Below are 14085 nucleotides of genomic sequence, written 5' to 3'. Positions count from 1 at the left end.
GTCTCTCTCCCACTTTTACATTACTTGCTTAGCAGTCACACACTCACAACGTATATGAATGAAACATTAAACACCATAGCGATTTGATAGTGTGACACTACTCTTTGACTCATTGAATCATAGACTGTGATACCATATCCGATGTGTTGTTTGAACGGGGGAACTTTGAGCTCAAGCTAAAGGCACTGAGATAAGCATGCAAATTGCCTTATTATTATGGGTGCACACTTAATAACAACGTGGGGTGCATGCAAGTCCCAGTGAGGCTTATCGAGCGTGAGAAGGGTTCTGCCTTATTATGTGTGAACTTGGTAGTACGTAGATAACAACCTGATACTTGATATCCATCTCGTTTGATTTCCTGAATTGGTTCATCTCTATATATAGAATCATGAGTGGACGAGGACACGGACGTGGCATACATCAGACATGACTCAGGCTGAGTTGACTGACCTAATTAACACCCGTGTGGCTGAGGCTTTAGCAGCCTATCAAGCTGGTACGAAATGTACCAAGTACTTTTACTCTATATGCGTACACGTCTTTTCACTCCTATAACGTGTTTCCTTTCGTGCATTTAGGTCAAGCAATGCAACCTCAACCCAACCAGCCTGCTGTACGTTCAAAATGTTTTTATGGACTGTAAAGCCACAGACCTTCACGCCGGGACTGAAGGGGCTGTGGGACTTCTGAGATGGTTCGAGAAAGCAGAGTCTGTGTTTGCTATTTGTAACTGTCCCGCTGGGGACAGTGTGAAATATGCTGCGGGTACTTGGCGGATGGTGCCTCTACGTGGTGGAATGCCCAAGTGCAATTGTTAGGCATTGAGGCAGCGAATGCCACAACTTGGGATGACTTTAAAGAACTGATCAGGGAAGAGTACTGTCCTCGGGATGAGGTCCAGAAGTTGGAAAACGAGCACTATGACTTGAAGATGGTTGGATCTGAAGTCGAAGCGTATGTGAAGCGATCGTATGAATTGGTCGACATGTGCCCGAACTTGTCCCGGCCTATGTCTCGGAGGATTGAGTTATTCATCAAGGGGCTGCCTCCGCGTGTGAAGAGTTTGGTCACTGCGGCCTATCTCAATGATTTGACACAGATTGTTCGATTGACCCATAAGATTGTGGATCAAAAGGTAGAGAGTAACTCGTTACTGCCGCATGTTTCAACCACTACTGCTGCTGCACCCACTGCCACTGCGTCCGCTAATGATAACAAAAGGAAGTGGAGTGACTATGATAAAGCCTCTAGCGCGAGTCAGACACAGAAAAGACCAGATAATAACAACAACCGCAGCATCAGCCAGTCGTCTTCTATCAATCAAGGCCAAGGGGTAGCCAAAGCCAGGGTCAGTACGCGGGGAGGAAGCCACGATGTAACAAGTGTGGCTATCATCATTTCGGGCCGTGTGGTCGGATATGTAACAGGTGTGGTAAGGCGGGCCACGAGGCCAGGGATTGTAGGGCCCCACAGCCCAAACACCAGCAGCAACAGAACCAGCAGAACCAGAGACAGCAGGGACAACCACCCCAGCAGAATCAGGGCTTCAGAAAGGGGTGTTATCAGTGCGGGGACGAGGGTCACTTTAAGCGGGATTGCCCTCAACTAAACCAGAACGCTAACGACAACAACCGCCCGAATAACAACAATGCTGGGAACAACAACAACAATGGCAACAATGGGGGCAATGGTAATGGTGCTCGAGGAAGGGTGTTTCAGCTTGGGGCAGGGGATGCTAGGAATGACGGCAATGTTGTCACCGGTACGTTTCCTGTAAACAATCATATTGCTTCTGTGTTATTTGATTCTGGTGCCGACTGGAGTTACGTGTCCCTAGAGTTTAGTCAACGATTGGGGATAACCCCAACGCCTTTAGAAGTTAAGCAGGTAGTAGAACTAGCAGATGGTAAAACAATAGAAGCCTCGAATGTCCTTTTCGGGTGCAAACTAGATCTCGTGGGTCAAGTGTTTGATATTGATCTACTTCCCGTTACGCTCGGTAGTTTCGACATAGTAGTAGGCATGGATTGGCTGTCCAAGCACCAAGCAGAAATTTTGTGTAAGGAAAAGGTGGTGCGTATCCCTCTCCCTGATGGGGAGTCATTATTGGTTCAGGGGCATCGTAGTGGGACGATGGTTGGTATTATCTCGGCTATGCATGCGCAGAAGTATCTACAGAAGGGGTATCCTGCAGTGTTAGCTTTAGTTACAAACGCTCAGTCTGAGGAAAGAAGGATCGAGGATCTGCCAGTGGTGCGGGAGTTCGCTGATGTGTTCCCAGAGGAGTTACCAGGGTTACCTCCTCACCGTCAAGTAGAATTTCAGGTTGCTCTGGCGCCAGGAGCGGCCCCAATTGCTCGAGCTCCATACCGGTTGGCTCCTGGGGAGTTACAGGAATTGTCTAATCAGCTACAGGAATTGTTGGATAGGGGATTCATTCGACCCAGTTCTTCGCCTTGGGGAGCCCCAGTTCTGTTTGTAAAGAAGAAAGACGGGTCATTCCGTATGTGTATCGATTATCGAGAGCTCAACAAGGTAACCATTAAAAACCGCTACCCGTTACCACGCATCGACGACTTGTTTGACCAGTTGCAAGGGTCAAGTTTTTATCCAAAGATCGACTTAAGGTCGGGTTACCACCAGGTAAGGGTTAGAGAAGAGGATGTTCCCAAGACTGCTTTTCGAACGCGCTACGGACACTACGAGTTTTTGGTTATGCCGTTTGGATTGACAAATGCACCAGCGGTCTTCATGGATCTCATGAACCGCGTATGTAAGCCATACCTCGACGAGTTTGTTATAGTGTTTATCGACGACATCTTGGTTTATTCAAAGAACAAGGAGGACCACGAACGTCACCTACGCCTCATCTTGGAACTTTTGAGAAGGGAACAGTTGTATGCGAAGTTTTCCAAGTGCGATTTCTGGATTCGGGAAGTGCATTTCCTTGGCCACGTCGTTAACGAGAAAGGGATACATGTTGATCATGCGAAAGTGGACGCATTTAAGAATTGGGCGGCACCAAAGACTCCTTCTGAGGTGCGACAATTTCTTGGTCTCGCTGGATATTATCGGAGGTTTATTAGAGACTTCTCGAAAATCACGCAACCTCTCACCTCGCTGACACAGAAGAACACGGTATACTCTTGGGGAACGAAACAGGAAGAGGCCTTCCAGTTGTTAAAGCAGAAACTTTGTAGTGAACCAATCTTGTCTTTACCAGAGGGTACCGAAGATTTTGTGGTTTACTGTGATGCATCCATTCAGGGTCTCGGATGCGTGTTAATGCAACGCGAGAAGGTGATAGCCTATGCCTCGCGACAGTTGAAGATTCATGAGAAAAACTACACAACACACGACTTGGAGTTAGGAGCGGTGGTATTTGCGTTGAAGATCTGGAGGCACTATCTGTACGGTACCAAATGCACCATCTACACCGACCATAGGAGTCTTCAGCATATCTTCGACCAGAAAGAATTGAATATGCGGCAACGGCGATGGGTTGAATTATTGAACGATTATGAATGTGCCATCAAGTATCATCCGGGCAAGGCGAACGTTGTAGCTGACGCCCTCAGCAGAAAGGATAATGCACCTAGGCGTGTACGAGCATTGCAACTCACGATCCAGTCCAATCTTCCTTCCCAGATACGAAACGCTCAGTTAGAAGCGTTGAAACCGGAGAACGTTCAAGCTGAAGCTTTACGCGGCTCAAGGCAACGACTAGAACAAAAGGGAGACGGTGCTTACTACGTAACCGGACGCATCTGGGTTCCACTCTATGGTGACTTACGACAACTCGTAATGGATGAGGCACATAAGTCGCGTTACTCCGTACATCCTGGATCAGATAAGATGTACCACGACTTGAAAACTACATACTGGTGGCCTAGCATGAAAGCCCATATAGCAACGTATGTCAGTAAATGTTTGACTTGTGCTAAAGTCAAGGCGGAACATCAAAAGCCCTCAGGTCTACTGCAGCAACCAGAGATACCCACATGGAAGTGGGAACAGATCGCCATGGATTTCGTGACAGGACTACCAAGAACTCAGGCCGGAAACGATACCATTTGGGTGATTGTTGATCGTCTCACGAAGTCAGCACATTTCTTAGCAATCAAGGAGACAGACAAGTTTTCGCAACTAGCAGCGGTTTATCTTAAAGAGGTCGTCTCTAGGCATGGGGTACCAACTTCTATCATCTCAGATCGAGATCCGCGTTTCACTTCAGAGTTATGGCAGTCAATGCATAAATCGTTCGGTTCCCAACTCGACATGAGTACCGCTTATCACCCGCAGACGGATGGTCAAAGCGAGCGCACCATCCAGACACTTGAAGACATGCTGCGGGCATGTGTAATTGATTTCGGGAAGGGGTGGGAGAAACACTTGCCATTGATAGAGTTCTCCTACAACAACAGCTACCATACAAGTATTAAGGCAGCTCCGTTCGAAGCACTGTACGGACGGAAATGTCGTTCACCTCTCTGCTGGCTTGAGGTGGGGGATAGTCAGATCACAGGCCCTGAGTTTGTGCTTGAAGCGTCAGAAAGCATTATGCAGATCCGAAACCGTATGGCCGCAGCTCGCGACCGCCAGAAAAGCTACGCTGACAAGCGTAGTAAACCGTTGGAATTTGAAGTTAATGATCGCGTTATGTTAAAGGTCTCACCCTGGAAGGGTGTGGTGCGTTTTGGGAAACGCGGCAAACTAAACCCCCGTTACGTAGGACCCTTCAAAATTCTGGAACGAATTGGAAAGGTAGCTTACAGGTTGGAATTACCTGCTGAGTTGGGTAATGTTCACGATGTATTTCACGTGTCGCAGTTAAAGAAGTGTTTGGTTGACGAAACACTAGTTGTACCATTTCAAGAGCTGAAAATAGATGACAACTTACAGTTTGTCGAAGAACCTATTGATATTATGGATCGGGAAGTTAAAGTGCTAAGAAGTACATAGTCGTATACCCATTGTGAGGGTTCGTTGGAACTCAAGACGTGGTCCGGAGTTCACGTGGGAACGCGAGGACCAGATGGAACGCAAGTATCCACACTTATTTCCCAAAGACAAGACCAAGCCTAGCAATTCTACATCTCATGTAACTAGTGAATTTCGGGACGAAATTCCCATTCAAGTTGGGGATGATGTGACACCCGCGAAAAATGCACAGTCATCTTGATTAGCATCGCATCGTGTTGCGGATGGCCTATCAAATTTCGGGACGAAATTTCTTTCAAGTTGGGGATGATGTGACAACTCGAGTTTTCGACCTTCGTTGACTTTGACTGATTAGTTGTTTGACTTGTTGACTTGTAATGTGCACGTTATGTGACAATGAGACCATTGTGAATATTGCGTGTTATGTGTTAATGTGATTGCATGTTATGTGTTAATAATATAATGTGAACCTGTGAGTACACACACACTCGAGCTAGCTAAGTCTTGTAAAGTCTTGTAAAACTTTCACGAATCAACCCGACGAATCAGAAGCTTGATCCATCAACTCAATCTCGACGAAACAGGGAATCTGTTTCGTCAACACCATCTCGACGAAACAAATGTCTCGCCGGCCCATCCGTTTCGCCAAGCCCGGTAAGGGCCCATTACGTGAATACATGTATAATAGCGTGAACCGGCTTACATTTCACATCTTTGGCAATAGTTAGAACCCTAGAACTCCCTCCCAAGTGTGACGGCAGCCGTGCGAATTCCCCAGGTCTCCGAGCGATTAAACAACCATCCCATTCATCTCGGTTAGTTGCTTGTATGTTAACTTTGTTTCATGAATACCTAATTACGTGACTTACGTATATATTTATGTTTGATTCCTGGAACAGACATGCGTATGATGATCTTGGTTTGGTGTTGCATGATTAATCGGTTACGTAACCTTGTGCGAAACATGATGATGGTTTAGGGATCCTAACAAACAAGTCGGATTGGTTTGAATAAGTGATTGATAGAACTAGATTTAACGATGTCTATGTCGGGTTGATATTTGTCGATCTGATACGTGCTATTGTCATGAATATACTTATGTTTCAGTAACTTGCAAATCGTGTTTTGATTAGTTGATGATTGTATGATGTACGACTTCGGTGTAATTACGGGTTGATGATGACGGCTATTAACCATGATTAGGGTTTCTGTACCTAACTGCATGATTCCGTGTAACTGTATGTTTGATGTAACTGCTGCCTTGACGAAATAGAATGATTGACGAAATAGATTGTTTGGCGAATTAGAATGATTGACGAAATAGATTGTTTGGCGAATTAGAATGTTTGACGAATCTGGATTTGATTCGCCAAGGGGGTTGACGAAATAGAAGACGTGTTTCTCCAAACTTGTGATTCGCCAATGTTGTGTTTCGCTGAATTGGATAACTTACACAGTAACCTAGTTAGACTCTGTCAGAAGTTAACTGTATTAACTAACTGCTGTTAAATGTTGAACATGACTTGGATAATCTTGAACACGTGCAATGTGATACTCGGTGCTTATTGATGCAATGTTCACTATGATTATACTTACGTGCCAACTTCGTGATGACAAACTGATTATGTATACGTGCCTATCTTAGGACTTGACTGGTTAAGTGTGAACAAGTAGTTAATCTTACCGAGCAAACCAAGGTGAGTTCACTGCATTTCTCAAGCATGCGTCCCGGTGGTTTGGGACAACTAGTAAACGTTTGGAAAGGGAATCTTGGGTAAACAATGTAATTGGGTCTTGGTTATTGTACATGGGATCGATCATTACCAATGCTTGGTTAGGAGCATTGGGGTTGTTAAGGGGCACACTCCCCGGATACATATGGGCACACTCCCTAGGGTATCTAGCATGTTATGAGCAACATCGTATTGCAACGTTGAATCGCATTAACATACATCTGGTAACAAAACACGTTAACTAAACTTTGAACTCACCAGCGTCGTCTGGCACACTTGTCTGCATGCTTGCAGGTCGTTAGAATTCGTGACTTGGACTTGCTATCTGGGAGTGCTGGAGTGGTCATGGATCGAAGCTATTGGACTACTTATATTTGATACATTGGTTTTGAGTATTATTATGAAACAATTGCTAAACAATTTATCACATGCTTCCGCTATTTAACTCTTTGGGAATTGATATTATGTTTGACATTTAATCTTGGCAATTAATGACATGTTTTATTTAAATATTTATCATTGGTTCAATGTGATTGGTGGCTCAGACTCTGATGTGTAACACGCCTCGCGGAGTTTCCGCAGGTGGTATTTTGGGGGTGTTACATAAGTTCTTGAAGCAAAGTCGTAATCAAGTTGTATATTCTAGGCACGATTATCTGAAAGGTTCTATAGTCCATAATGAAACAGATTTATATATCCGTTAGAATGTTCACGAGTCATTTGGTAAGTTATATTACTTGACTCGTTACTTAGAATTTTATTCAGTTTCGTTAGATTAAGCGTTGATTGGTTAAAATGTGGTTTATACCCTTCCGAGTGCGAGGTCTCGTTGGATATGGGTTTTTTTTAACCAGACATTCTGATTTGGAATGATTTTGAAAGGTTTAAACCAAATTCAACTAGTTTTATATTTTAAATATTTAAACTAGTCGTATGTTCAATTACGACATCGGGTGGTCGAATAGGTCTATGATGAGTCTGTTATGTCAAAAGATATTTTAAAACATGGTATGATCAGTATTGAGGTCAAATTATATGCCTCTTAAGTTTAAAAACCATTTCTACGCCAAAAGGGCGTTTTGACATTTATAAAAGTATTTAAGTTGACTCGTCAATTTACCCTTCAAATAATATGACCAAAAGGTATATCCTCATAGGGTTACTCCCTATAATACTATGGTCACATAACATACCTTGTTTGGGTTCTAAAGTAGACCAAATGAGTTAGAATCGAAAGTCAAAGCAAAAGTCAAACTGCTTGACTTTCGATACAAAATTGAAGTCTAAACTGAAAATGACGAGTTGGACATGACAACATAAGTTTTATAATGTTATATAAACTGTTATGATGTCAAAACTTATAGTTTAGATACTTAAAAGATCATTCATCCTAAAATGAAAAGTTTATGTTTTATAGTTTTATTTAATACATGTTTGACTCGACATTTCGCCTACTAAACGTGATGATGAGATATAATCACAGGTAGGGCTGTAAACGAACTGGATGTTCGGCGAACAGTTCGTGAACTATTCGGCGGGAAGTTCGTTTATGTTCGTTCGTTAATAAACAAACGGACACGAACAAGACGTTTCGTTCGATTAACTAAACAAACGAACACGAACAAAGGTCTCGTTTGTTCGATTACGTTCGTGAACGTTCGGTAATATGTTCGTTCGTTTATGTGCGTTCGTGTTTGTTTGTTTGTTTGTTTATGTTCATTAGTTAATTTTTTTAATTTTTCAATTTTTCTTATAGCTTTAATTCCCCCAAAACATTAATCAATTTCCCTCCAAACTTTTTTCCCTCCTAATCTTTATTTCCCTCTTAATATTTCCCTCTATAATCTTTTTTCCTCCTAACCTTTCCCCCCTAATTTTTATTTCCCCAATACACATTAACTCTTTACCAAAAACAATAACCAGTCATTTTATGAGACTACACCTAGGGTTATAAACTTATAGTCCGAGTCTTTAAAGCAAGTCTTGCTTCACACCACTGTATCCACGGTTCCTCCATCATCGCTCTAGTCGACTTCGCGCCATCATCTCATCGATGATCATTAATATTCATTCCAATCACGTAAGTTTTGTTACAAGTCTTGGATTAATTTAGTTTTATTTTCATGCTGAATCTTGATTTCTCATAGGGTTATAATCTGAGTCTTTAATGCAAAGGGCTTTTGGTTTCTTTGTTTGTATCAACATTATGTAGATCTTCTATTTTATTTTTTTTTATCTAAACTTAAAGCATGAGACCTGGATGAAAACTGTCTAGATAGAACAGAAAAAATAGTGAAAATGATGAAGTTTGTTCTAGAAGATTTGAATAAAATTTGAGTTTTAATGGATTAAATCATTCAAATGGTTTTTTTAATTCAATCTTGAGGAAAATGAATTCTGTGTTGTTTGGTGTTCATCTTTGTGAGTTGTGTTTGACACAGAAGGAGAACAAAGTGTCTATTGATTTAGTATTGTCCCATTTTCACTATTCGATAATAATTAATTACATGCTTTTATGTATATGTTTTAACTATTCTATATTTACATTGTAGATGTCTGATGGCTCATGTAGTGGCCCTTTTTTCTTTGATGAAGATCAACATTTAGACATACGTTCATCGTTTGATTCTATTGAATTTCAATCAAGTGCTGATACTCCATCAATGGAAAGTAATCCAAAAGTTGTTATTATTGACGAAGAGGTCAATGAAGCTCTAAATGCAACAACTGCTGGTACAGAGAAAGCAGATACATGTAATAAAGGGGCAGGACCATTCTGTAAGAAGAAAAGGAAATCGACTTCAACTTGTTGGGAACATTTCCGTGAGGTAACTTCGAATGGAACTATAATGACTGAGTGCATCCATTGTGGGGAGAAGCTTAAAAAATTTAAAGAAGGAACAACCACACCAATGAACAGGCACATTAATGAATCTTGCCCAAAATTAAAAGCTGTGAATGTGAATAGAGGTCAGTTAAAACTAAATGTTTTGCCTAGAAAATCAAATTCTACATCAGTTCAGAATTGGAAGTTTGATAATGCCAGGATTAGAGAAGTTATAGCTCATATGATCATGATTCATGAGTTGCCATTTAATTTTGTTGAATATGATCTCTTCAACGTGGTAATGAAGGAAGCTAATCCGGCATTCAATAAGATCTCACGTGCATCAGCTAGGCAAGATTGCATTTCTAGTTATGACATTGGAAGGAAAAGAATTCAAAAACTTTTAAATACAGTCAGTCGTGTTAGCATTACAACTGATATGTGGACTTCAGTTCAGAATATTCATTACATGGTTGTCACATGCCGTTTTGTAGACTCGGATTTTCAGTTACGTAAATGCATTTTGAATTTTGTTGATATATCTCCACCATACACTGGTCTTGGTATCTATGATTGTCTTTTCAAGTGTCTAAAAGAGTGGAAAGTTGAGAAGAAGGTGGCTACTTTGATAGTCGACAATGCTAAAACTAACGATGTGGTTGCTAAGAAGTTAATGGAAAACTTAAATCTTCAAAGTAAGCTTGGTATTGATGGGAAATTATTTCATGTGCGATGTTGTGCACACATTCTTAACTTGTTGGTACAAGATGGTTTAACTGAAATTAAAGATATAATTCACAATGTTCGTGAAAGTGTGAAACATGTGAGCGCTTCTCCGGGTCGGTTGCATATCTTTGGTGAGCTTTCAAAGCAACAACAAATGCCTAACAAGCATCTAATCTTAGACGTTAGTACTCGTTGGAATGCTACATATGCCATGTTATCTTCAGCCTTGGAGTTTAAAGACGTTTTTGAAAATTATGCCGACCGAGAAAGTTCATACAAGACTTTGCCGAGTGATGATGATTGGAAAAAAGTTGAAGATGTTTGCTCTTTCTTAGCATTGTTCAATGAGGCTACAAAAATAATTTCAGGTATTACTTGTCAAAAATTTTTAATTCTTTTGCTTAAAGACTAAGTTATATCAATTATAAGTAATCAAAAGTAGTGTGGTTTTATTTAGTGTTTTCTAATCTTGTAGGCTCCGAATATCCGACATCAAATTTATTTCTTGTGGAATTATATGGGATAAAAGAGGCATTGGATAAGGTAGCATTGGATGAGAATGATTGTATGAGAGGTATGGCTTCTGAGATGAAAAAGAAATTTGACAAGTATTGGGGTTCGACTAATTTGTTGATTTCAGTTGCTGCTATTTTAGATCCTAGATACAAAATGGAATTAATTAATCTTTCTTTTAAATATATTTATCCTGAGGATGAGGCCAAACAAGAGAAATAATCAGTTAAATACTATTTACAAGAATTGTTTAAAGAGTATGTTGAGGCTTCCAAAGAGCCCAATGTTGGTTCATCTACAAGTGTAAACGATGGGAGCGGTCCAAGTGGGGAGTAGAAATGGTTCATCTAGCTTTACTTCTTCTAGATTTGGGAAGAGTATCAAGTCCGGTAATGCAAAATATAATCAACATTTTAGAAGTGTTGAAAGTGCAAAGTCAGAATTAACAACTTATTTGGAAGGAGTATGCATTACTGAGCCAGGTGTACATTTTGATGCGTTGCAATGGTGGAAGGATAATAAACTTAAGTATAAAATTCTATCTAAAATGGCTGCTGATATCCTAGCTATTCCAATAACCACCGTTGCTTCAGAATCAGCTTTTAGTGCTGGTGGAAGGGTTATCGATCCACATCGTTCCGCTTTAGGAACTAAGATGGTGGATATGCTCATTTGCGGGGCTGATTGGTATCGTCATTATTACGGGCTGCAAAAAAAGAAAAAGAAGGTAACTTTTATTTGTTTTCAACTTTAATATTTGTTTTCTTATCATGGTTAACTTATATTCTTTAAAAATTATAGGAATATGAAGACGTTGTATATGTTGAGCTTCCGTGAAGAACGAGAAGTTGAGAACTATGATTTCTTTTGTTTGTAAGTACGCAACTGTTTTTATTCCCATTTCCTATAATTTTGCTGGCTGTTACTAGTATGTGAATATGCTATTTATATATTGCAAAGTTTATGTGTGTCTAACAGGTCTGATACTACAATAAAGAAGTTAAGTTTTATGGTCATTTTTCTGCCATAAAAAGATAAGAAAAATGCCAGAAAAGTTGGAGGTTTTAAGAATTTTGTTTATATTAAAGTAGTTGCTATACACAGTTGTTTGAATCAAAGTGATCGCATCTCACATGTGTCTTTTATTTCATGTATATAGGATCTCACAAGTTTATAAAAGAAGGTTGCTTGCTCTTTTGGTGGTAAGTGATACTGATGGTCCTCACTAAATTTTGGTTTCTTGCATTTTACCATTCTTAATTTGATCTTTTTATTTTTTAAGTTGGTTACTTAAACATCCATCTTTTGAGTTGTTGGTCATACTAAACTACTGGAAAAACCTTGTCTTATTGATACTTGTTTTTAAATACTCACAGGAAATTGAAGATGATATGAAGACTTTGGGGAAGTTGGTCATTCAAGAATCAAGACATTTTTGGGATAATTATGAACTTATAAATTATGATTATCATGTATTCATGTCTAAGTATTTTGGATAATTATGTCTAAATTAATATAATTTAACTTATCATGTGGTGGATTAGCATGAACTTAAATTAGTATTATTTAACTTATCATATGTTCGTTTATGTTCAGAACTTGTGTTCACGAACCGTGCGTCAAACAACTAAAGTTCCTTAACAAACCAACACAAACATAGAATCTTGTTCGTTAACGTGTCCGTGAATCGTTTGTTAGACAGAAAACCTTAACAAACGAACACGAACAAGGTCTTGTTCGTGTTCGTTTGGTTCGTTTACAGCCCTAATCACAGGGGATTAATACCATCATTATTATGATCACACTGGTAAGTTCAATTTGAACTTTGACTTGACCAAAATGGTCAAAACTGAAAGTCAAAGCAAGTCAATTTTCTTAACTTTCGGTTAATAACTAGCCTATGAAATGAAATAGACTAGGACGAAAACTTGCTAGTGGTGAAGAACACTTTTAGAACTCAGAATAGGAGGCTCCTAAGCAGAAGCAACTCCACAAGAAGTTTTAGAAGTGAAGTATAAAGGTGTGAGCGAAAATGTGAGCTTTAGGTAGGTATTTATACTAATAAAAAAGTTATGTGAAGATGACAAGTGTCCTACGGAGCTCTAATGGAAAGATTAGTATCCTAACACTTGACATAATAAGATTAATGGTGGCAATATGGAAGATAGGTGTCAAAAGAACAAGCAGGTTGTTGTCCAACCCATAATCTGTTGTCAGCGCACCTCTTAAGGACCGCAAGGGGGATGCCTTGCGGTCCTTAGGGGACTCCGACCTGCAAACCATTTAAACATCCTTACAGACCGTAAGAGGATGTTCTTGCGGTCCGTAAGGGATCTCAAAACTCTATAAAATTGCCTTTTTAGGCAGATAGCCCCTAAATTTAAAATTTATAATATTTTTTTATGATTTTTTACTTTTCCTTTTAACATTGTGAATTATGTGGAAGGTTTCCAGAAACGTGTCATGCTAGGATTCGATCCACAATTATCGGAGCGTTACACTCACAGCCCGTTCTCCTCCCAGTTTTGTCTCCCACTTACGATCGACGCACAACGCACACAGAAGAATAAACAGCAGCAACACTGTAGCGAAATCAAGAGGTTTCTCGCCGGAGAAACCTGAAACCCGACCACCCTCATCGCACGCAAACAACAGATTTGTTCTCATTCGGTATGGATCGATTTTTTATGTTTATATTCTTGTTTTATTAGTATTTTTGTTGTAGAAATAGAGTTGTAAAAGTTTGAAAATTTTTGTTGTTTTGAAACATTAGTAGGGTATGATCTTGTTTTAGTTTGTTTAAATGTTTACTTAAAAGGAATCAACAACGAGGGCTTGAAATTAGAAGCGAAAATTATGAAGTTTGGTGATGAAAATTATGAAAATTGATGGTGTTGTTGTTATATATTTAATAGGATGTTAGGAACCATGAGTAGTGAATTTATGGCGCGATTTCTCAAGAGGAAAGGGGTTGAATCATCTTTCGAACTCGTTAATGTGGATACTCTTCCTTCGGACCTATGATCACAAGCCAATTGAATTATATAAGTGAATCAACGAGATGAGATTAGAAGGGCATATCTACTAAGAGGACTATGTCAACCAAGAGTTATTGAATTCCCACATTCAACGTTTCAAGGTAACGGGTTAAGAAAATTTAAGAAAGAATGGTAAGACAAACATAAGTATGAGGGATGGTTAGAGTATAGCTCAAAATTGGATCACGTGTTTTGCTTATGTTGCTATTTATTTAGGAGCCAATTTGGAGATCAAAGAGACACATTTACGTCCGACAGGTATAACAATTGGAAAAAAGTACATGCGGCACTTAATAAACTTGTT

The 14085-nt window shown here is 39.9% G+C and overlaps 1 protein-coding gene across 1 annotated transcript; it reads left to right on the top strand.

Moving 5' to 3' along the window:
- Positions 1-589: 589 nt before the first annotated feature.
- Positions 590-10965, top strand: LOC118480292 (zinc finger BED domain-containing protein RICESLEEPER 2-like). The gene is made up of 4 exons (XM_035975064.1): positions 590-616; positions 1103-1351; positions 9230-10598; positions 10706-10965. Exons 1-4 carry the CDS (start codon positions 590-592, stop codon positions 10963-10965), a joined length of 1905 nt encoding a protein of 634 aa, XP_035830957.1.
- Positions 10966-14085: the final 3120 nt, after the last annotated feature.

Source organism: Helianthus annuus, chromosome 7, assembly GCF_002127325.2.
Source record: "Helianthus annuus cultivar XRQ/B chromosome 7, HanXRQr2.0-SUNRISE, whole genome shotgun sequence".
Taxonomy (NCBI): domain Eukaryota; kingdom Viridiplantae; phylum Streptophyta; class Magnoliopsida; order Asterales; family Asteraceae; genus Helianthus; species Helianthus annuus.
Note: the sequence above shows the minus strand (reverse complement) of the source record. Positions and strands in the feature narration are given on the sequence as shown.